General features: G+C 45.8%; 1 protein-coding gene across 11 annotated transcripts in view; it reads left to right on the top strand.

Moving 5' to 3' along the window:
• The window catches only part of adgrd1 (adhesion G protein-coupled receptor D1), a 57,441-nt gene extending 35,619 nt beyond the window's left edge, over nt 1-21,822 (top strand). For 7 of the 11 annotated variants that reach the window (XM_061816636.1, XM_061816634.1, XM_061816640.1 and 4 more), the window contains 12 exons: nt 10,278-10,351; nt 11,850-11,973; nt 14,912-15,015; nt 15,370-15,481; nt 15,583-15,736; nt 18,300-18,366; nt 18,552-18,618; nt 18,760-18,851; nt 18,969-19,095; nt 20,135-20,176; nt 20,308-20,400; nt 20,495-21,822. In XM_061816636.1, the coding sequence (XP_061672620.1) occupies nt 10,278-10,351; nt 11,850-11,973; nt 14,912-15,015; nt 15,370-15,481; nt 15,583-15,736; nt 18,300-18,366; nt 18,552-18,618; nt 18,760-18,851; nt 18,969-19,095; nt 20,135-20,176; nt 20,308-20,400; nt 20,495-20,590 (1,152 nt within the window). In that variant the 3' untranslated portion in view covers nt 20,591-21,822. The remainder of the gene's footprint in view (nt 1-10,277; nt 10,352-11,849; nt 11,974-14,911; nt 15,016-15,369; nt 15,482-15,582; nt 15,737-18,299; nt 18,367-18,551; nt 18,619-18,759; nt 18,852-18,968; nt 19,096-20,134; nt 20,177-20,307; nt 20,401-20,494) is intronic. The other 4 variants (XM_061816642.1, XM_061816641.1, XM_061816638.1 and 1 more) reach the window with 3 other exon arrangements.
• The last annotated feature ends 573 nt before the right edge of the window (nt 21,823-22,395 follow it).

Raw genomic sequence — 22,395 nt, 5'->3', positions numbered from 1 at the left:
CCGTGACGTTATTTCTACCGCTATCTTTTTCGGTGCACCAATGAGGGGCTCGGTGCAGAAAATGGATTGGGCATTCGCTAAACACAAGTAAAAAAAAGATGTTAGAGCAGCTGAGAAGCTCAAAGGTCTAGCGTCATCCCTATAAACACTCTAAAATAGATATTGAAATGAAAAATACATATAAGATTCTTCACTTCAATGTCTACACGAAAAAATAAATATGTCCGATGCGCACATCGACACATTTAGCACCCCTGACTTACGTGCGTGGATCTTTTGTTACATTATGAGAGACAGATTACGTGGTCCGCCCCAAACTATTAATTTTTTTTAGTAGCTGTATACGCATCTACCTGTCTTTAGGAACCCATGAAGCTCTTGCCCTTTGCACATGTGCAATCCATTTTTCACGAAGAACCGGGTGTCTTGCAAACGTATGAAGGGTAAATTCATCCTCCCAAGTGTTCGAGCAATGTCCAGCAATGCCACGAGCCGGCATTTTGGCTAACGAAGGAACAATGAGCTACCTTCCCGGAGGTAAAACTAATAGAAATAAATGAGTCCACTTGAGGGTAGTCCTGCCATGTACGTCACTTCCTGCTTCGTCTCGCAAACAAATCCCTCGAGAGGATTTTCATGGTGGGAGTTACATTAAAATCATGTTTTGTGGTGAAAAAAACGCATGTCGGCTGCCGTTTTTTCATTAATAACATACTAAAAATCATGCATTTCATGAGAATGGCCCTTTAAAGTACTGTATCCTCCATTTTATCTGTCAATCTCTGCTGAGATGATTTCCATTGAGCTGAACTGCAATTAGGCATGGAAGGAGCGTGTTGTTTTTCTTGCACTGCTCTGCTGATTCCAGGAGCGAGAGGTATCTGGCAGCTGACGGACGTCCACCCTGCCCGCGAGCCAGGGCGGACGGACCTTTCTAGGCGCCCTTTACCTCGCTCGTTATTGCCCGCAGCAGTTCCACCTCCCAGATATCCTCGCATGCCATCAGTACGCAAGCGTAGGCCGTGATTTGCAGCTCGACCTCTTTGTTTCTTGTCGGGGAGTTGACTTCATTAAAACTTAAAAGGGAGAATGAATGGGTCTACGGCAGCCGTGTATCAGCTTCCTTTGAAGCTTTTTGGTCGCTATGGTTACATTGTGGCGGATCGTCTGTCGCGGGGTGCATAGGTTTCGGTCCCAAATGTCATCTGTTTTCCTTATCAAGTTCGTGTCACGAGCGTAAAACCCCTCATATGGCGGACGGTGTCGCCAAGCAGGTCGGGCACCGAATGCAATGAGGTCATGCCATTCCCGTAAGGCTCAGTCATGCGTCGCATGGCATCGGGCTGACCGAGTTCAGTTCCCATGCGGAGAAAATGTTATCAAGGCTCCAGGAGGGGCGCATGCTTTCTCACGCCACTCGGCTTCGGCGTTGATTAGAAGCTGGCACCGGCGGAGATTTATTTGCGCTCTCTGACTTGTTGGGGTGGCGAAAAAGGGAGAGGGGAGGCGCTAGGCGCTGTAGTTAAACATTAATACTCATGTGCCGTTCTCCTACGTCCGAGCGCCATTAAGAAATCAATACAGGGAACGTCTTACTTCACGGGCAAAGAAAATTAATTGGGTCAAAAATGAAAACGTGTGAAAAAACACTTTTTGATCCTGTCCTCATGAAGGCGTATGAAACCGTGCTCGTTTGGTGACCTCATAAATAGATGAAAAAGTAGAGATCAATTTGTCGTCTCGTGCAAGTCAGCAAGCGTCTAACCTCTTCCCAATACCAAATACACATTTTCGCTACCATGACAACTGGGCCACAATTAAAAAAAAAAACACAACATAAAAAAAACTTGATTTGAACACGTCTTTAATTTGTCTGAGCAGCAGCAGCTCAATGTGTGCGTACGCGTGGAGGCAGTGGCAAATTCAAACACCTTTGCGAGATGAGGCTGGATGATTCCATATGTTCATTATTCTGCAATAATTCTGCCAAGTTTTTATGTGGCTCTCCTTACAAAGACGGATGTGTACACACGGGCGAGAGACCGAAGAAACATTACACTCGGCCCTTGTGAAAGAAAGCCTGTGGGAATCAAACATGAATTCATTTGTGGAAAAGTACCAATGTGTTCATGCAAACGAGAAATGACAAAATATGTTTTCCATTTCAACCAAAGGGTTATTAAGACCGCGCGCCCCGCACTGCATCCAAAACAACTCCCGCGGTCGTTGGATTTCTCCACATTTTCAATCGCGTCCCCCCTCGGAGACCGATCCAAAACCGCGGCTGCGCGTCAACTTTTTCGTGTCCCCCGACACGGTGACCTCACTCGGGGGCTCCTGCGTCTCGCGCTATACGTTCAGAAGGGCGGTCCATGGACACGATGTTGATTTGAAGCCAACCCTCGACTGAAGAGACTTGTTCCAACGCCAAGATCGCAGACCGTCACCTCGGTACTTTTATACGACCAGCTGATGGGCGCTCATATGGCTTGACATGTGTTCCAGAACTCTTCATGAGCTTTGTGTAGATAAACATTACAAATACTTCCCATTTTCCAGTTGTTATGGCACTAATTAGACAAACATATCAAAGCGTAAATTGTGTCAATACCCTCATACTGCCCTGCGACTGACTGGCAACCCATTCAGGTTGTTGTCTACCTTTCGCCCAATGTTAGCTGAGATAGCCTCCGGCACTCCAGCAACACTTGTGAGGATAAGCGGCATGGAAATGTATGCTAAAATTTGTGGGTTTGAATGGAACATGAGCGGGATTGATGAAGGGCTGCATGAGCAGATTCGCTTGAAGCAACAAATGCTGTAGCTCACACAAACTGCAAAATAAACATCCATCCATCCATTTTCTTTTGCCACCTATCCTCACGAGGGTCGCGGGGAGTGCTGGAGTCTATCCCAGCTGTCAACGGGCAGGAGGCTGGGTACACCCTGAATTGGCTGCCAGCCAATCGCAGGGCACATAGAGACTAACAGCCTTACTTATAATCACACCTTGGAGCAATTTAGATTGTCCAATTAATGTTGCATGTTTTTGGGATGTGGGATGAAACCGGAGTGCCCGGAGAAAACCCCAGCAGGCACGGGGTGTCATGAGGCAGCGGAACGGGAGTGGACCCAAATGCAGGACTCCGAGACAAAGGCATAATGTCCACAGTCCGAGAAGGCAGGATTCAAAAAACAAGAAGGTCTGATAACTGTGAGACAACTAAAGAGCATAACAAAAGCGTGACTGTACTATAATGGCGCAGTGGCGGAGTAACCCGGGATACAGTAAAGCATACGCAACGAACTGGCAAATGCCAGTGCCAAAACTCCAACTTAAATACATGATCTAATCGCAGTGCTTCATGTGAAACAGCTGTGACCGGCGACAGGTGTCATAGATGAAACCGCTCAGAGCGCTTGCCAGGCCACGCCCAAGCCTTGCAGATGACATAGGGAGAACATGCAAACCCCACACAGGCGGGGGTGGGATAGAACCCGGGTCCTCAGAACTGTGAGGCCAACGCTTTACCAGCTGATCCACCGTACCGCCGCAAAATAAACTAGTAAATAAAATGAAATATGCATAAAGACACAAAAAATGCAAATGAAATGTGAAATTCGTTCTACGTCCAGATTACTGTCGAAATTATGCACGACAGAGATGAGACGCTCTCATGACATTGAACAGCAATGGGAGCTTTGGGACATATTTAATGGGATTTTGCGCGTTGAATCTAAATTGCTGCCGGATGTGCAATCTGGCGGAGATACGACAGGCAAACACGACTCTGATATTTCTGAGTCACGTTCAAGATGGATTGTGAGTGAGTACAAATCTTGCCGCCTAACTACAAACACGCTTGTGTTTCCAAACGCAGAAGACAGCCGAGGCGAAGCTTAATTAGTTCTCATGGACGTGACCTTCAGTACACCGACAAAAATGATTTTGGCTTGTCGCGTTGGATCTTCATCAAAGCCGTCCTCGCGAATCTTCAAAGTCGAAACTGTGTTTTGCCGTATGTTATGATCTCATGTGATGGAAGAACTGCCGATGTGTTTTTATTCTTTTATTTGTGTATTTGCGTATCTTACGGCTCATTCAGTTTTTGATGGTTCAACTTTTAAACCGGCCTTAAGTTGTCGAACGTATGGTCGCTTTTGCGCGTTCTTACCATAACCCGACTGCGGTTTGTCACCGTGCCAGTTGCGGGTGGTCTGGCTTGACTGCGTGACGCAGAGGCCTGAGGACCGTGGATTTACTTTATCGCTGCTTTGGAATTATCATCTTAGACCGCTTCCATTGGCTTCGTTTTCATCCCCTGTTTTCCCCATCAGACTCACCCAATTACAGTATATGGGCAATACAAATGCATTTGTGCTCATTTAATGACAGACTTAAACCTTTTATTTTTCCTGCTGAAGCAATTGGGAAGCGATTCTCATCCGACCTGGCTGCACGCCGCGGAGTAAAACAAAGAATGTCGGTCAGCTGGCACTTTTCCTTGTTAGTGCAGCTGGTAGGTTGACAGGAAAATGTTTCCATTTACACGCGGGCCTTTAACATACTTTCGTTTCCCGATGGACTCAATATTGCAATACAATCTTAGTGTTCATTTTAAGAGTTTGGACCTCATCCATAGGCTTTGTAATCCGTACATATGTAATCTTCTAGGTTAGAGGTCTTTCTTCTTCTTCTCCTTTCGGCTTGTCCCGTTAGGGGTCGCCACAGCGTGTCATCTTTTTCCATCTCACCCTATCTCGTGCATCCTCCTCTCTGACATGTCCTCCCTCACAACATCCATCCACCTTTTCTTTGGTCTTGCTCTCGCTCTTTTGCCTGGCAGCTCCATCCTAACTATCATTCTACCAAGATACTCACTCTCTCGCCTCTGGACATGTCCAAACCATCGAAGTCTGCGCTCTCGAACCTTGTCTCCAAAACATCCAACTTTGGCAGTCCCTCTAATAAGCTCAGTTCTAATCCTATCGACCCTGCTCACTCCGAGGAAGAACCTCAACATCTTCATTTCTGCTACCTCCAGTGCTGCTTCCTGTTGTTTCTTCAGTGCCACCGTCTCCATAGACTTTGCCCTTAATCCTAGTGGAGACTTTTCTGTCACATAGAACACCAGACACCTTCCTCCAACTGTTCTACTCTGCTTGGACCCATTTCTTCACTTCTTTACGACACTCTCCATTGCTTTGTATAGTTGACCCCAAGTATTTGAACTCATCCACCCTCGCTATCTCTTCTCCCTGGAGCTTGAGTCTTCCCCCTCCGCCCCTCTCATTCATGCACATATATTCTGTTTTACTTTGGCTAATCTTCATTCCTCTCCTTTCCAGTGCGTACCTCCATCTTTCTAATTGTTCCTCCGCTTGGTCCCTGCTTTCACTCCAGATCAAAATATCATCTGCAAACATCATGGTCCAAGGAGATTCCAGTCTAACCTCGTCTGTCAGCCTATCCATTACTACCGCAAACGCGAAGGGTCTCAACGCGGATCCCTGATGCAGTCCCACCTCCACCTTAAATTCCTCTGTCACACCTTAGGCACACCTCACCATTGTTCTGCTGCCATCATACATGTCCTGTACTATTTTAACATACTTCTCTGCCACACCAGACTTACGCATGCAGTACCACAGTTCCTCTCTTGGTACTCTGTCATAGACTTTCTCTCGGTCTACAAAGACACAATGTAGCTCCTTCTGACCTTCGCTGTACTTTTCCACGAGCATCCTCAAGGCAAATAATGCATATGTGGTACTCTTTCTAGGAATGAAACTATACTGTTGCTCGCAGATACTTCTGTCCTGAGTCTAGCCTCCACTATTCTTTCCCACAACTTCACTGTGTGGTTCATCAACTTTATTCCTCTATAGTTTCCACTGCTCTGAAGTATTTCAAAGAAAATAAAAAATTAGAGACAATACAATACTCCTTAACTGTTCAACCTTGTCATGGTTTTCAAAATAGATTATTACAACATTTGTCTTATCTCTTTGTCTAGGTTCTGGCTAGTCTCGGTCTTAGTGTTGACCCTTTCTCAACTCTCAAATGTGTTGGACTTGTGTTTAGCCTCGGGCAAGACTTGGTCACGCTGACTTCTGGTCTCGGTTTTGTATTCGGCCTCGCTGACTTCTGGTCTCGGTCTTGTATTCGGTCTCGCTGACTTCTGGTCTCAGGCAAGTCTTGGTCTGGACTTGCGCCGTCTTGCGCGCTGTTGATTTTAGGGAAGCATCTAGGCGCACCCCGAAGTAGGGCACACCACCATCCACATTCACACCAGAGGTCTTCACGGAACCAAATCTGCATATTTTCTGTTGATTGAGATGAAACCAGGACATACAAAGAAGGTGGGAGACCGTGGGAATAAAAAACTTGTGTGAGTCAGATGAGCTGAATCCATGCGATACCACGCCAGTCATATTTCTTTCAACAACAAAAGTTATTGTGAAATAATCTTTTAATTGTCTTCTTCAGTATTTTAGCGTAGTCCAGATTTGACATCAAAGTCAATGCTGGTGGCAACTGCGTCAACAAGTACAGCAGAGACACTTTAAAAAACCCGTTTTTGGTCAGATTGAGCATCTTGGCTTTCAAAATCTTTTCTGTTCGTATCCTTGTCGCTCTTTGTCTTTTTTTTTTTTTTTTGCTGGCTGGCTTTTTCTTCTTACAAGGCCCCGAGGAATTTCCACGATGGTGTTTGCTCGCCTTCTGTTTTTAATAAAGAGTTGGAGCGAGCGGCTACACTCTTGGCTGGGAGGTACTGCGTCCTTATAGCACACCCGGGAACAAAGTGGTGCGCTCGGCCAGATGCCTAAGCGCATTTTAACGCTCACCAGCGTTCCCGCATCTTTGCTCGGATAACAACTCCAAACCGCGTTCAGGACGGACCACAAACAGAGTGTTGCTGGGGGGGGTTGCTTGAGAGAGAACTAAACCAAGCTAAGCAATTCTTGCCACATGTAGTAAAAGTACAGCCGGGTGACAAATTAAAGGCAGAAATCCGAATACTGTATGTTGATACTGAAACCAGGAATAAGAATGTGCCCGTACAGAACACTTGAAGTTCTTACAATGGGTGGGGTGGGAACACAATTAGGGGCAGACTTGCAGGAAGTGAGCCGCTGACACTTGATTAAAACAACAGGAAAACGAACAAACAAACACAAGCAATAAGCGGTGCCAGGAACAAAGGATGCCTGACCACAGCCGAAGAACAAATTGGTCATTAAAAAAAAAAAAGACTAAACCTTGGGGGACAGGACAGGCAACAGGAGCAGACCACTTTCAACTTTAAAAAGTACAAACAACCAAAGGACTGAAAAGCGGTTGAAATCGCCCAGACATTCCGCAACGCCTTCGCTCCAACTGCAAATTGTATATGATCGCGCGAGCTGCTTTCTTTCTACCAAATCCAAAATTAGAAGCACATTTTTCCAACTCTCCGTTTTCTATTCCGCTTGTCTTCGTTGGGGTCGCAGCTGACTTTGGGCGAGAATCTTGGAGGCCAACCAGTCGCAAGTCGCACAAATGAAGAAGGGTATCAAGATACACCGTATGCCGCAATACTTTTCTTCAACAAAGAATGTGAGGTTACTTAGAAATATAAACCAGAGATTTTTGGGGCTTTCGGATAAATTTCGATGTTTATAAAATCTATTTGAGGGAAAAAAAAAAACCTCAAATGTATCTTATTTAGTCTTTCTTGTGTCAAGGCCACCTCAATGTCAGGACTCATCACAAATTTATCCATCCATCCATTTTCTTTCCCATTTATCCTCACGAGGGTCGCAGGGAGTGCTGGACCCTATCCCAGCTGTCAACGGGCAGGAGGCGGGGTAGACCCTGAACTGATTGCCAGCCAATCGCAGGGCACATGTAGACAGATAGCCACACTCACCATCACACCTAGGGGCAATTTGGAGTGCCCGGAGAAAACCCACACGGGCAGGGGGTGTCATGAGTTAGCGGAACGGGGGTGGACCCAAATGCAGGACTCCAAGACAAAGGAATAATGTCCACAGTCCGAGAAGGCAGGATCCAAAAAAAAAAAGAAACAAGGTCTGATAACTGTGAGACAACTAAAGACCGGAGCAAACCCACACAGGCATGGTGAGAACATGCAAAATCCACACAGGGGATTGAACCTGGGACCTCAGAACTGTGAGGTCAACGCTTTCCAGCTGATCCACCGTGCCACCAGCACAAATTTATATATAAAAAAATGATGTATCAAATATTCTCTGCTCAGGTGATTTGTTGAGAGAAGCATGAAGTACCTCTGCTGATTGTGCATTTTGAGAACTCCCACACAGTCAAGCCGTCAGGGTGGGCTCAGCTGGGAAAGCTTTGGCCTCACACTTCTGAGGACCCGGGTTTGATCCCGACCCCTCCTGTGTGGGGTTTTGCATGTTCTCCCCGTGCCTGATGGGTTTTCTCCGGGCACTCCGGTTTCCTCCCACATCCCAAAAACATACAACATTAATTGGATGCTCTAAATTGCCCGTAGGTGTAATTGTGAGTGCGGCTGTTTGTCTCAATTTGCCCTGCGATTGGCTTGCAACCAGTTCAAGGTGTACCGTTTGACAGCTGGGATAGGCTTCATAACTTCCCGCGACCCTCGGGAGGATAAGCGGCAAAAGAAAATGGATGGAAAAAGGAGAGAGCAAATTAATCCTTCACTGGAATTCATGTGAAGACGATGACAGGAGCTTTTTGATTCTGTTCCTTCTGGATTCAAGAAGCCAAAGTTGTGGTCCTATCCTGTGTCTGGTAGTTTGCAGGCCACCGCTCGCTTGTGGCTCACGTGCAGTGAAGTCAGACCTTAGGAATACTGTCAACTGTTGGCAAGGAGTCCACTGTGGGGGAAAAAAAACACACACTCGCAAAAATATGTTTGTCTATTTGCATTTTTATGAAGATGTGTACCAAATTTGAAGCTGTTCAAGCAACATGAAGTGGCCTAATTTAAGTCATCTTTTTGGACTTTTGAGCCTGAGTATGGCGCACACTAAGAGTTTGACCATTGCGAACGCTTTCCCGCAGTCCTTGGCGTGCCTAATTAGTCTTCTATGATTGCAGTGTAATTGTCGAAAGCTAATGTGACCCCGTAAAGTCACGCTCGCACGGTGTCAGTTACACCCCGACTCTCATAAGTGTGATTTTATACACGGCAAATTAGAAGGAGGAGTAGATCAAATTCTCAGTGGTGCGGCAAAGTTCTTCACAGATACGCTCGAAGCTGCTCAAAACTCGCTCTTGTGGTCTTGGAAGCCAAAGAAACAACTCTCCTCGCAATCATCTGGAGTGTCACAATCGATCTGGAAGTACGGAAGAGACGGCTAATGAGAGCGCGAGGGCTCCCGCGATGAAGTCAAGGTGTTGCGTTGGAATCCGAATGAATCACTGGACTCGCGGGCCAGGAAACGGTCGGAACTGTCGATTCGGGCTCCAAATGGCGTTTTTCCAGAAGGGAAAAGGTGCAGGCGCAGTCCGCCGGATGACTCGAGCGTGAGAGGCGAGGCCGAGGTGAGCGATCGCCGGGGATGCTTGCGCGGCCCGGTGAGCGCGAGGATTTTTGCTTTGACCCAGCGAAAAAGGTCGTTCGCTGCTCCGCAGTCATTAGCTCACTCTCTTTGGGGACTCCAAATCTCCTAATTCCAGTTCATTTGGAAGGCGTGCGTTATAATCAAATCAAATTCACAAGGAGAAGGGGAGGGGGGGATTTTAATTCTGCTATTATTCGTTGAGTTATAATATTGGCGCGCTTCTCCGAGCTTCTTTTGTCTGTTTGTTTTTGTGATTCTCAGTCATTCGATCAGTTTTTCATTTTAAACATCCTGGGTATTGTTTACTTTGGGATCCCAGCGTCACTTACGGCGCATGTCCATCAGAATGAATGATTGGAAGTTAGTCCATAACGTACATACGTACTGTATCCCACGGGTGTCAAACTTAAGGCCCGGGGGCAAGATCTGGCCAGCCACATCATTTTATGTGGCCTGCAAAAGTTAATCATCTGCATCTACTTCTTGTTGTCTTGTTAAAAAAGCCAAACTTGTCTTAGTAATATTGTGATATTGCTTTTTGGAGTATTTGTAAAATTGTGATTATATTCGAGTTCAGTTAGATTGGGCCTTAAAAGGAAAAAATTAACCGCGAAGTGGCCCACAGCAAAATGAGTTTGACAATTCTGCAGAAAGTTGTCTTTTTATTAAACAAACAGGACTTTTCCATAAATCCAATATGTCTTCCTCTTTTTCAGAGTGAAGAACAGCAGGAGCAAATATTAAATCAAAGCAATAAAGTCTTCCTGTACTGTGGCTTCCTGGATTACAGGTGGGTGCGTGTTTATGATTCAAATGCAAATGCTGATTTCATATGATCTGAAAAATGTAAAAAAAAAAAAAAAGTGCTTATCCTTCTTCTATTTCAAATGCCTATCTATGGTGTGATGGTTATGCAGCAAAATTCTTTTAAAGTATGTATGATATTCTGATAAAGGAGTCGTGAAAATTGGCCTGCATTACTCATGCATCGTCGCCGTAACAAACCATTGCACGAGATCCAAAAGTGGCCCCGGGAAACATTGTGCTGCTTTGCTGCCTTCCTCAGACGTGATTCATTTAAAAAAAAAAAAATGGCTCCGGTCAAGTGAATCACATATCACTCTTTTTTTTTTTCAGTCCATTTGCCACCCTTTCCACTCATTGAAACATGGAAACCACGGAATGCTTTTCTTTTTTCTCTCTTTTTTTTATGGGAGGATATTTTTATTTTATTATCTGCCTTCTTTTGTTTTTTTCTGACGCCCCGTTGGTCCTAAAGTTAAAAATAGTGGCCGACTACAATGTACAAGTCAAGTTTAGATTTAGAGTCACCAAATAGTCTCAAAGGCCTTCACAGCCCCGGAGTTGGCAGAGATCTCAACCCACCATCGGGCAAGATACGGGCCTCGGGGAGTCCAGAAAAGACATTCATCTCTCACAATATTTCAATTTGTTTCATCTCCACAAGCAACAAAATTAAAGAAATCAATAAATTGAGTAAATAATTAATTAACATAAATCTATTTTAATTTGGTGGCATGGTGGATCAGCTGGTAAAGCGTTGGCCTCACAGTTCTGAGGTCCCGGCTTCAATCCTGGACCCGCCTGTGTGGAGTTTGCTTGTCCTCCCCGTGCCTGGGTGGGTTTTCTCCGGGCACTTCCGGTTTCCTCCCACATCCCAAAAAACATGCAACATTAATTGGACACTCTAAATTGCCCATAGGTGTGATTGTGAGTGCGGCTGTTTTGTCCCGATGTGCCCTGCGATTGGCCAGTTCAGGGTGCCGTCCTGCCCGTTGAAGCTGGGATAGGCTCCGGCACTCCCTGCGACCCTTGTGAGGATAAACAGCAAAGAAAATGGATGGATGGATATTTTAAGGTTACCTACCTCATAGTTCTGAGGACTGGGATTTAAATCCCGGCCCCCACCTGTGTGGAGTTTGCATGTTCTCCCCGTGCCTGCGTGGGTTTTCTCCGGGAACTCCGGTAGGAAGATAGCTGGGATGGGCTACGGCACGCCCGCCACTCTTGTGAGGATAAGCTGAACGGAAGATGAATGAAAGAATGGATGGATATTTTGAGCTCATATGTAGTGGTACACTTGCTTGACTTTGGTGCGGGCAACGTGGCATCCATTCCCGCTGAGTGACGGTGTCGGGATAGACTCCAACACTCCCGTGACCCTTGTAAAGATTGAAAAATGGATGGATATTTTTAGGTATTTTTTTAAATGGTTGTACGTAATGAGAAATGGGTTTTTTTTGTTTTTTTTTTTTTTTTTTTTTCAGTTCCAAGGAGGGAGTATGGTCCAATCAAGGTTGCGTGCGTTCAGAGGGGAACGCGAGTTACTCCGTGTGCTTGTGCAACCACCTCACCAACTTTGCCATTCTGATGCAAGTGGTCCCCTTAAAGGTAGGTAGGATGCTTTCACTTCCGCAATGGGCAGCTTCACCTTCGCTGTACGACAAAGTGGACACGTCTAAAAATGCCTTCCGGAATGCTGCTTTCATTCTCTGACCTCTTGTTGTCTGTTTTTAGCATGAGTATGCTTCATCTTTAAGTTTTCCATTTTTTAAAGCTTTTTTTTTTCTTTTTTTTTATAATTTATTTTTGCCACAGTTTTATATACAAAGAGAGAAAGAAAGGAAGAAAAAAGGGAGAAATAAATTTAAAAAATACAATTAATTTACATTCATTAACAGTGGGATAATAATACCTTTATAAATGATAGGAGGGTTTCTCTCATCTCCAATTTTCTGATCTAGTAGGTCATCCTCAACCAAGTTCACACCCGTAAGTGAGCAAAGAATCTAACCTTAAAGGGAAAACAATAACAATAATCATAGTATTAAATAAAAAAAAAAGAAGAAGAAAAATGATACCACCTCAAAGCACCTAATAACAAATGTTCCAAAAACTATGTGCAATGATTTACGTATTCGCTTCAAGTAAAAACATTTTTTTAGGTTTCAAATTTTCATGGTATTTTTGGCTTTTTTTTTTTCCTCTACAAAGACAGCTCTGAGCGGCACAGTGGAACAGCTGATAAAGCGTTCGCCCCACAGTTCTGAGGTCCCGGGTTCAATCCCGGACCCACCTGCGCGGAGTTTGCATGTTCTCCCCGTGCCTGCGTGGGTTTTCTTCAGGCACGCCGGTTTCCTCCCACATCCCAAAAACATGCAACATTAATTGGACACTCTAAATTGCCCATAGGTGCGGTTTTGAGTGCTGCTGTTTGTCTCCATGTGCCCTGCGATTGGCTGGCGACCGGTTCAGGGTGTACCCCGCCTCCTGCCCGTTGACAGCCGGGATAGGCTCCAGCACTTCCCACGACCCTCGTGAGGATAAGCGGTAAAGAATATGGATGGGTGGATGAATGGAAACACAGTTCTTGTCTCAGACAGTTTAAGTAAATCCAAATCTGCTGCAAATGCGATAATATGTAAACATCATGTAACAATGTCCTAAAATGAATCCGTTCCGTTTTGACCCAAACTGTAAGCAGATGTAGGTCCTCGGTCTTCGAGTTCATCTGTGTACAAAAGGCCTCCGAACGAGGAGGGTCGCGTCCGGCTTGACTGACGAGGCAAAATAAGCAATGCGCCGGCTGCAAATCACGAGCTGACGGCGCCGCCGCCGGCGAATGTCGAAGGATAATGACACGCTGTCATCCACTCGGACTTCGCAGGCCTTTGCAGATTTTGCATGCCGCCCTGCGATAGTGACGGAGCATTTCTTTGGAGGACATGTTTGCAAAACAAACTACTGTACGCTGGACTTTGGAGGAGGCGCGCCGCTTCAATAACTGTAGTTTTGGGACTGAGCTCCATGCACCATTTGCTGCCCGCTGCTGCGTCTCAGTTTGTCACAATCTGTATGTTGCGTTCGCTGCTGGCTTCCTCCACATGAGTGAATGCACTTCTTTGGGTGACTACAAAGGTCAACGGTCCATCCCTCAGGCGCCACAGTCCCGTAAGGTGGCGTACTACGGACAGTACGGCCAGCGACTCCGGCAGGAGTGAGCGACTCAGCGGTCGAGGACTGTATTTAAATGCAGAAGTCTATTTGATGCTATTCTTTCCCTTTTACTTCCTCCACAATTAGCGGTCCGCCTTATCCCTCAGCTGCAAGGGAGTGTACCGCACATCCGTTTCGGGGATGGCCAAGACTGCTCTGCTCTGGTAATGACAAGGCTCATGTGAAGACAGTTAATACACAATCAAACCAACCTCTTAAAATAGCTCAGACGAAAATAACATTTAAGAGGAAGGCCTGCACTAATGTAAGGATAAAGTACAACATGTTGTCAGTCTTTACTAAAGTGCACTTGCAATAATGTAATTATTCAAAAACAATTAGGAAAGATGATCCATTATCTACCGCTTTTCCGGGTCGGGTCGCAGGGGAAGTTGCTTCAGCAGGGATACTCAGACTTCCCTTTCCCCAGCCACTTCTTCCAGCTCTTCCGGAAGGATCCCGAGCCGTTCCCAAGCCTGCAGAGAGACATAGTCTCTCCAGTGTGTCCTGGGTTGTCCTCGGGGTCTCTTTCCGGTGGGACGGGCCCGGAAAACCTCACCAGGGAGACGTCCGAATCAGACGCCCCAGCCACCTCATCGGGCTCCTCTCAATGCGGAGAAGCAGCGGCTCGACACTGAGCCCCTCCCTGATGACCGAGCTTCTCACCCTATCTCTAAGGGAGAGACCGGAGGAAACTCATTTCGGCAGCTTGTATCCGGGATCTTGTTCTTTCAGTCATGACTTAAGATAGGCGTGATGATGCAATCTAAAAATACGCATGAATGGATTTCAGATCAGGGTGGCTCAGCTGGAAAGCGTTGACCTTACAGTTCTGAGGTCTGGGGTTCAATCCCGGCCCCACCTGTGTGGAGTTTGCATGTTCTCCCCGTGCCTGCGTGGGTTTTCTTCAGGCACGCCAGTTTCCTCCCACATCCCAAAAACATGCAATATTAATTGGACACTCTAAATTGCCCCTAGGTGTGATTGTGAGTGCGGCTGTTTGTCTCAATGTGCCCTGCGATTGGCTGGCGACCAGTTCAGGGTGTACCCCGCCTCCTGCCTCTTGACAGCTGGGATAGCCTCCAGCACTCCCCGCGACCCTCGTGAGGATAAGCGGCAAAGAAAATGGATGGATGGATGGATTTCAGAGCATTGACGTGTTTATTGACAGCAAAATTAAAGTATTTCTTCACATCATTTCTATTGTTGTATTAAGCCTTTACAGCAATTACAGTGGGAACCTTACCTGAGTTTTTTCTGTGTCTGTGTTGCGATTTTCAAAGCTAACTTGTGGACAAAATCAAATAAATGTGTTGCCTCTCTCTGTGCACAGCTCACCACAGGCCACCGGGTGGCGCTGTCAACCATTGGCTACGTTGGATGCTCCATTTCCATTTTCTGTCTGGCCATCACTCTCGTCACGTTTGCGGTCCTGTCGTGAGTATCACCATCTTCACTTACACTGCTGATTCTCGAATGTGTCTCAATATCTGTATTTTCATTTCGATATTTCATGCAAACTCCTTCTTCTTGGTTTGGGGTCACAGTACCCTTAATGAAGTTGTTTGTTCCCACTACATACAGCGACAGCACTGGACGTGGAAGTTGTTGAAATTTGGAATGTTTTTTCAAACACTAACTTTTATTGCTAGAGTATCCAAATATAAGTATTTTTAATCTCTGGTATATCACGAATAAGGAGTTAAAAAAAACAAAACAAACCTATAACCCTAACTGCCTAGTAGTGTTTTAATGAAGTATTGTATGTCGTCTGCCATCAATGACACTCAGGTCGGTGAGTACCATCCGCAACCAGCGCTACCACATCCACGCCAACCTGTCTTTTGCCATCCTGGTGGCCGAGATCCTGCTGCTCATCAGCGCCAGCTTCGACCCGGGAACGGTAATCCCGCGCTATCCCGGTCGCCGACGACGACGCGAGAGACTGACGACCGCATTCCGACCGATGACCTTTCGCCCGATACTTTTGCCCTCCTGTGCCAGCTTCCTTGTAAGATCATGGCTGTCCTGCTTCACTTCTTCTTTCTGAGCGCGTTCACCTGGATGCTGGTGGAGGGCCTCCACCTCTACAGCATGGTGGTCAAGGTGTTCGGTTCCGAAGGCAGTAAACACATCTACTACTACGCCATCGGTTGGGGTAAGTCACTCATCGGTGTGCCGGTTCGCTCGCTCCAACCGACGACCTCCACCTTATTTGAACCCTTCAGCCACAGGCTGCGCTCTGAATGACCTCTGACCTATTGTCTTCACACCAGGCTTTCACAGTACTAGTGATTTTGCTAAAAAGCAAATAACTACATCCATCTACATCTCTTTTCATTTGCATTCCCCAGTAACAAGTCCCTCATTGTACTTGTCTAAAAAAAAATCTCACGTATTTGTTAGCCATCCGCTCGCTCACTGGTGTCAAACTCAAGGACCGGGGACCAGATCTGGCCCACCACGTGATTTTATGTGGCCCGAGGAGGCAAATCAAATGTAACAACTTCAAGGATTTTTGCTCAAATCTGCACCAAAATTTCCTATTGTCATATCCTGAATGATATTATTGAGATGTTGCACGCATTTTTGTGTCGCCAAACATCAACAATAGTTGAAAAACCCTTCCCTTGATTTCTGATTCCAAAACGACTTCATAAATTCCACGTGTAAATATGATTAGGGAGTCAGAGATTTTCATAACGGCCCTCTGAGGGAAACCGTAACTACAATGTGGCCCGCGACAAACATGAGTTTGACACCCCTGCTCTAGCTAGAGAGGAGCACGCTGTGCCCGTTAGCGGCAACATAATGCTTTTTGAGAATAATACGTCCTTTATTCCACCTTTTATTCCGTCCTTTATTGTGTCGCTTTATGTGGCCAAATGTAAATGACACTGAAAAGAGGGACCGGGTAGTGCACATAAAGTACAGCATATACAATAAATGTGCCTTTCGTACAAATTCAAGTAGATTTCATTCGAGGCTGTAGTGTTTTTATCTATTCCGAGCGCTGATTACGGTTTGAACGGGGTGTCCTGGACAAGGAACCTTGGAGCTAGACAATGAGTAACATTTACTACTATGTGTTGGACATTTACTACTGTACATACTACAATTGTGGTGGTGTGGTAACAACCCGACAATATGCAACCAGCGCTTAGTGTGTCATATCAGCAAATATACAATATCATATTCTGTGTCCCATTTTTGTTAAAGCTCACCATTACTGGACAGCAGATGTGAGTTAGCTTGTTCAATGTCAACATAGTTTGGTTCAGTTTTGAAATGTATGCAAGTGGCTATCAATGGACTTGGCAGCGAAAAGGAGAAAAGGATCATTTGGACTGTTTTTTTGTCAAACAACTGTTCCATCCATCCATTATCTACCGTTTTTCCGGGTCGGTTCGCAGGGGAGGTAGCTTCAGCAGGGATACCCAGATTTCCCTTTCCCCAGCCACTTCTCGAAGCTCTTCCGGAGGGATCCCGAGGCGTTCCCAAGCCAGCCAAGAGACATGGTCTCTCCAGCGTGTCCCGGGTTGTCCTCGGGGTCTCTTTCCGCTGGGACTTCCCCGGAACACCTCACCAGGGAGGCGTCCGGGAGGCATCCGAATCAGATACCCCAGCCACCTCATCTGGTTCCTCTCAATGCAGAGGAGCAACGGCTCGACACTGAGCCCCTCCCGGATGACTGGACCTCTCACCCTATCTCTATGGGAGAGCCCGGAGACCCTGCGGAGAAAACTAATTTCGGCCACTTGTATCCGGGATCTTGTTCTATCGGTCGCTGCCCACAGCTCATGCCCATAGGTGAGGGAAGGAACGTAGATCGACTTAGCTCCCTCTTTACCACAACGGACCGATACAAAGTCCGCATCACTGCAAACGTCTGTCGAGCTCCCGCTCCATTCCACCCTCACTCGTGAACAAGACCCCAAGATACTTGAACTCCTCCACTTGGGGCAGGATCTCATCCCCGACCTGAAGATGGCACGCCAAGCTTTTCCGACTGAGGACCACAGTCTCGGATTTGGAGGTGCCGATTCTCATCCCAGCTGCTTCACACTCTGCTGCGAATCGCTCCAATGAGAACTGGAGTTCACGGCTTGATGAAGCCAACAGAACCGCATCACCTGCAAAGTTCAGAAATGCAATGCTGAGGCTATCAAACCGGACACCCTCTACGTCTCTGTTGCACCTCGAAATTCTGTCCATAAAAGTTATGAACAAAATCGGTGACAAAGGTGGAGCCTTGGCGGAGTCCAACTCTCACCGGAAACGAGTCCGACTTATTGCCGGCAGTGCCGACTAAACTCTGTGACCAAACAGCTCGTATCAGGGGGTTCGGTACCCCATACTCACGAAGAACCTCTGCACAGGACTCCCTGAGGGACATGGTCGAACGCCTTCTCCAAGTCCACAAAACACATGTAGACTGGTTGGGCGAACTCCCATGCACCCTCCAGGATCCTGCCGAGGGTGTAGAGCTGGTCCACTGTTCCACAGCCAGGACGAAAACCACATTGCTCCTACTGAATCCGAGATTCGACTTCCCGACGGACCCTCCTCTCCTTTCTTAACAACTGTTCAGGCTAAAAATGTTTTGATTTGTTAACAATAGAGTCATTGATGCCACAGGTGCACGAATCAAATTTCGAAACTGTTGAAGTTTTTTGTATCTGTACTGTGGCTGTTGTAGTTCTTGTTGTTGTTTTGCGCAGGCTCTCCACTGGTGATCTGCGTGGTGTCCATGACATCATCTTTGGGGAGTTATGGCGAAGTTGACAAGTAAGTGCAATCAAGGGGGAAAATAAACGTCATTGGATCGCACCCAATTGAATTAAATACCCCGTGGTAGCGTAGTAGCATTGCATCATCGTGCAGTGAAGGCTGTAGAAGAATATTTTTTTTTTTGACAGATGTATTACTCGTGAGCATAACATGCCCCCCCCCCCCCCTTCCCTGCTTTTCAGCTGCTGGCTATCCCTGAAGAACGGCGCCATCTGGGCCTTTGTGGCACCAGCTCTCTGCGTCATTTTGGTCAGTATCGTTCAGTCTTTTCGTTTTTTTGTCCTTTTTCATTTTACATCAATTTGTCGTCCACGGAAGAATCAAGTCTATTCCACCTCGCGGGAACCAGATGTCGTTTCCTTCATTGTTATTTCCCTTTGTGATCACCAGGTAAACATTGGCATTTTGATATCGGTCACCAGAATAATATCTCGCATCAGCGGGGAGAATTACAAAGTTCACGGCGATGCCAATGCACTGAAGTAAGTGTTATCATACCCTTCCTTCCTCAAGCATTTTTTTTTATATATTGTTTTTGTTGAAACACTGCACAGTAGAGTAGAGTACAGCAAAACTACAAATGTTGTTTGTCCTTTCAGGCTCACCGCGAAGGCCGTGGCAGTACTTTTACCGATACTGGGCATTTCCTGGATCTTTGGCGTCTTGGCTGTTAACACGCACTCCTTGCCTTTCCTTTACATCTTTGCCATTTTCAACTCTTTGCAGGTACATTTTTTTTGTACTTCCCCCAAAGTTTTGCTGTCCAAGATCCTCCTTAAAGGGGACATCTAGTGGTTTGCATTAATGTATCCAATAAGTCATGTAATATGTACTCCATCTTGACAATGTGATGTTAAATTCTCTCTCATTTAATAGTGTTTCGAGAAGATTTTTAATTGACAATCACAAATTTTCAGGGGCGCTGTCATTTTTGCAAGTTACATGACTTACGTGGGCGTGTGTTACGTGCTACGTACCGTTCCAAACGCTGGATTACATGGAACACCATTATGCCCAGCGCTGATTTCTCTGATTTATCCTCATCTGTTGAAGAAATAGCAGTAGCGGTTGATCGGGAAGACGGAGGAATACTTCCATACACAGCCGTGAGCGGCTCTCCGTCGCTCAGTTGATCAGGGAGACGGAGGAATACTTCCGTACAGATTTGAACCTGAAGCTGTAAATAATGCCGCCGAGAGACGGAGCCGTGAGCCGAGCTCCGCCGGCTGTAAATAATGTTGAATATTCGGATGGTTCTTTGGGCGGAATGACGCGGAGTCTGACGAGCTCGTTCCTTCGGTCTGTATGGAAGTATTCCTCCGTCATCCCGATTATTTGCTCCGTGTGTAGGTCAGAGCCACTTTCAAACACAAGACCAAAGTGTGGTCTATCACCAGCAGTATTATTTACAGCCACAGGTTCAAATCTGCACGGAAGTATTCCTCCGTTTTCTCGATCAACCGATACTGCTATTTCTTCATCACATGAGGATAAATCCGAGAAATTAGCGCTGGGCATAAATGGTGTCCCATGTAATCGAGCGTTTGGAACGGCACGTAACGCGTCACATATGCCCATATAGGTCATGTGACTTGCGAAAAATTTCAGCGCCCCTGAAAATTCGTAATTGTTGATGAAAAATCTGATCAAAACACTCTTAAATAAGAGATGATTTAACATCACATTGTCAAGATAGAGTACAAATTGGATACGTTGTTAATGCAAGCCACTGGATTTCCCCTTTAACGTCGTACTTCTTTTGTAGGGTTTCTTCGTCTTCCTGTTTCATTGCCTCCTGAACTCCGAGGTACGGTGCCGAACATGTCAAATGTTTTCTTTTTTGTCACGTCTCGTGGGAAGCACATCTCCGCCCACCTTCAGCAATGTTGAATTTGGCCAGAGCGTCCAATGTTGTCATGTTATTTGCTCCGTGTGTAGGTCAGAGCCGCTTTCAAACACAAGACCAAAGTGTGGTCTCTCACCAGCAGCTCCGCGCGAAACATCAACGTGAAGCCGTTCAACTCCGACATTGTGAGACCTCGCGTGACCGATGGGCTCGACCAAAAAGAGCGCAGCAACTCTGAACCGCCCGAGCTGAATACTCTCCCCCTCTTCTATCTTGCAGATGAATGGAAACAAGGAGGGGGTATCCCCCACGAAGATGAACACATGGGACAAAAGCAGCAACTCGGCCAATCGCATCGACCTCTCGGCGGTGTAGACCACCGCGCCGTTGGCGTGCGGACGCTAGTGTAGAATGACGAGCGTTGGCAAAAGCATCTCCACGCTATTTGGTGTGATTAACACTCACCGCGGGGCCTCCGGCGCAGGGGGGGGGGGGCGCCAAATGGGCTGACCCCCCCGTGCGGCCGCATCATTCAAGACAAAGCGACTCCAATAACCACGTCTCATTTATCGACATATCGCGTGAGAGATCGGAGGTCAGTGAGGTCCCGGAGAGATTCCGTTATTCAGCGTCTGACTACGACACTCTACTCAGCGGAGTGTCTACATTTGCATTTTGATTTGTTTTCAGATTTTCCTTTTCTCACTACCGCTTTGCAACGTATTCCTCGGTCTGACGACGACAGAGAACGCGACCGCGTTATTTCCACGCCTTCGAAACAAGAGCACATACTGTAGCTTCTGGAAATGTCATCCACAAAATAACACTTAAAGTAAATTGAATCATGTCCCCGCCTGATATGACATACGGTATTTATTTTGTGTTTGGAAGGTCTGTTTCTTGTCTTTTACTGTGTGTAACCGTTCCACAGTGTGCCTGTATGTTTGTGTTTTGTTTCCACTCTTGAAACGAGCTGACTGGTATTAAGCAGTACCTCACATCTTGGCAAGATGCAGTATGGCATGTTCTCTTTAGGTTAGGAAAAACGTGTGTGTTTTGGACCCCGTCCTGTGAAGTTTTGCAGCGTCTTAACTATTTCTAGAGCTACATTTCATACTGGTTGCATATGGAAATGTGTCCACAACGGAATCCCACAATAAGATTGTTTTTGTTTATAACTGTGAGAATAAATGGACATGACGTCGACATGTCGTTCATCTGTATCAACACTGTACCAACAACAGCTTTTTTGGGGGGGAAAAGAAATAACGGGATTTAATGTACGTCTCTAAGCACTCACGTCCAATTGGAATTCAAATATTGCAACTGTTCAGTTTTGTATATGACTTTTAATGATTTTATTATAAAGTTTTTTTTTCCTTCCAATTATCTTTATTAAAATGTTTGAGACACAAACTAAGTTATTTTCTATAACCAACAAAGCCTTATATTGTACAGTATGTGTGTCCCTTTCTAAAAAAAAAAAAAAATGATAGCATTCTTTAGTAACCTCAGTGTGGTGGGTGTGGAAATGCGCTTGCAGCTTTAAAAAAAAAGTTTTCTGATACAGTTTTCGTTTCATTTATGATTGATTATGAGGAGGCAGTACAGTGGCTCTGTCATTAGTCGAGTCGCCTCATTTACCTGTATTATATTTACACAACAAATTGATGGATAAATGAGAAATCAGGAGCCAGTAAAACAAAATGTTTGTTCAATTATTGTTCAATTTAATTGAGGGGGGGGGTGTTAATGAAAGACGCTTGCAGCATTTCAATGATATTAAAAGTGAAGACAATTTGCATTTTTGCCAAGAACAGAGAAGTTGATGCACATGCTTGACCTTGATCACAGATCTAAACAAACAAACAAAAAAAAGACTGGATGGCTCATTGGCCACCGAAACTGAAGTCGCCATCCGCCATCTTGATACTCCTAAAATAACCATGCCGACCTGGGCAGCGACAGCGATTAACTGCATTAATCGCCAAATTCGTGGCTGTGAGAAAACATTCCACAGCTAAATTAGAAAGATTTACTTTGACACTGTTGAAGTTTGTAAAGTTTTTTTTAATTTTCTTACGATCTTAATTTACTTGAACAAAGTTTTGTTTACAGTTGTTGTTCCCCGTTCACTCTCTGCTTCACCTTTATAAACCGACGCAAAAAAGCGATGTCAA

The sequence above is a fragment of the Syngnathoides biaculeatus genome, chromosome 4, assembly GCF_019802595.1.
Source record: "Syngnathoides biaculeatus isolate LvHL_M chromosome 4, ASM1980259v1, whole genome shotgun sequence".
Lineage (NCBI taxonomy): Eukaryota > Metazoa > Chordata > Actinopteri > Syngnathiformes > Syngnathidae > Syngnathoides > Syngnathoides biaculeatus.
Note: the sequence above shows the minus strand (reverse complement) of the source record. Positions and strands in the feature narration are given on the sequence as shown.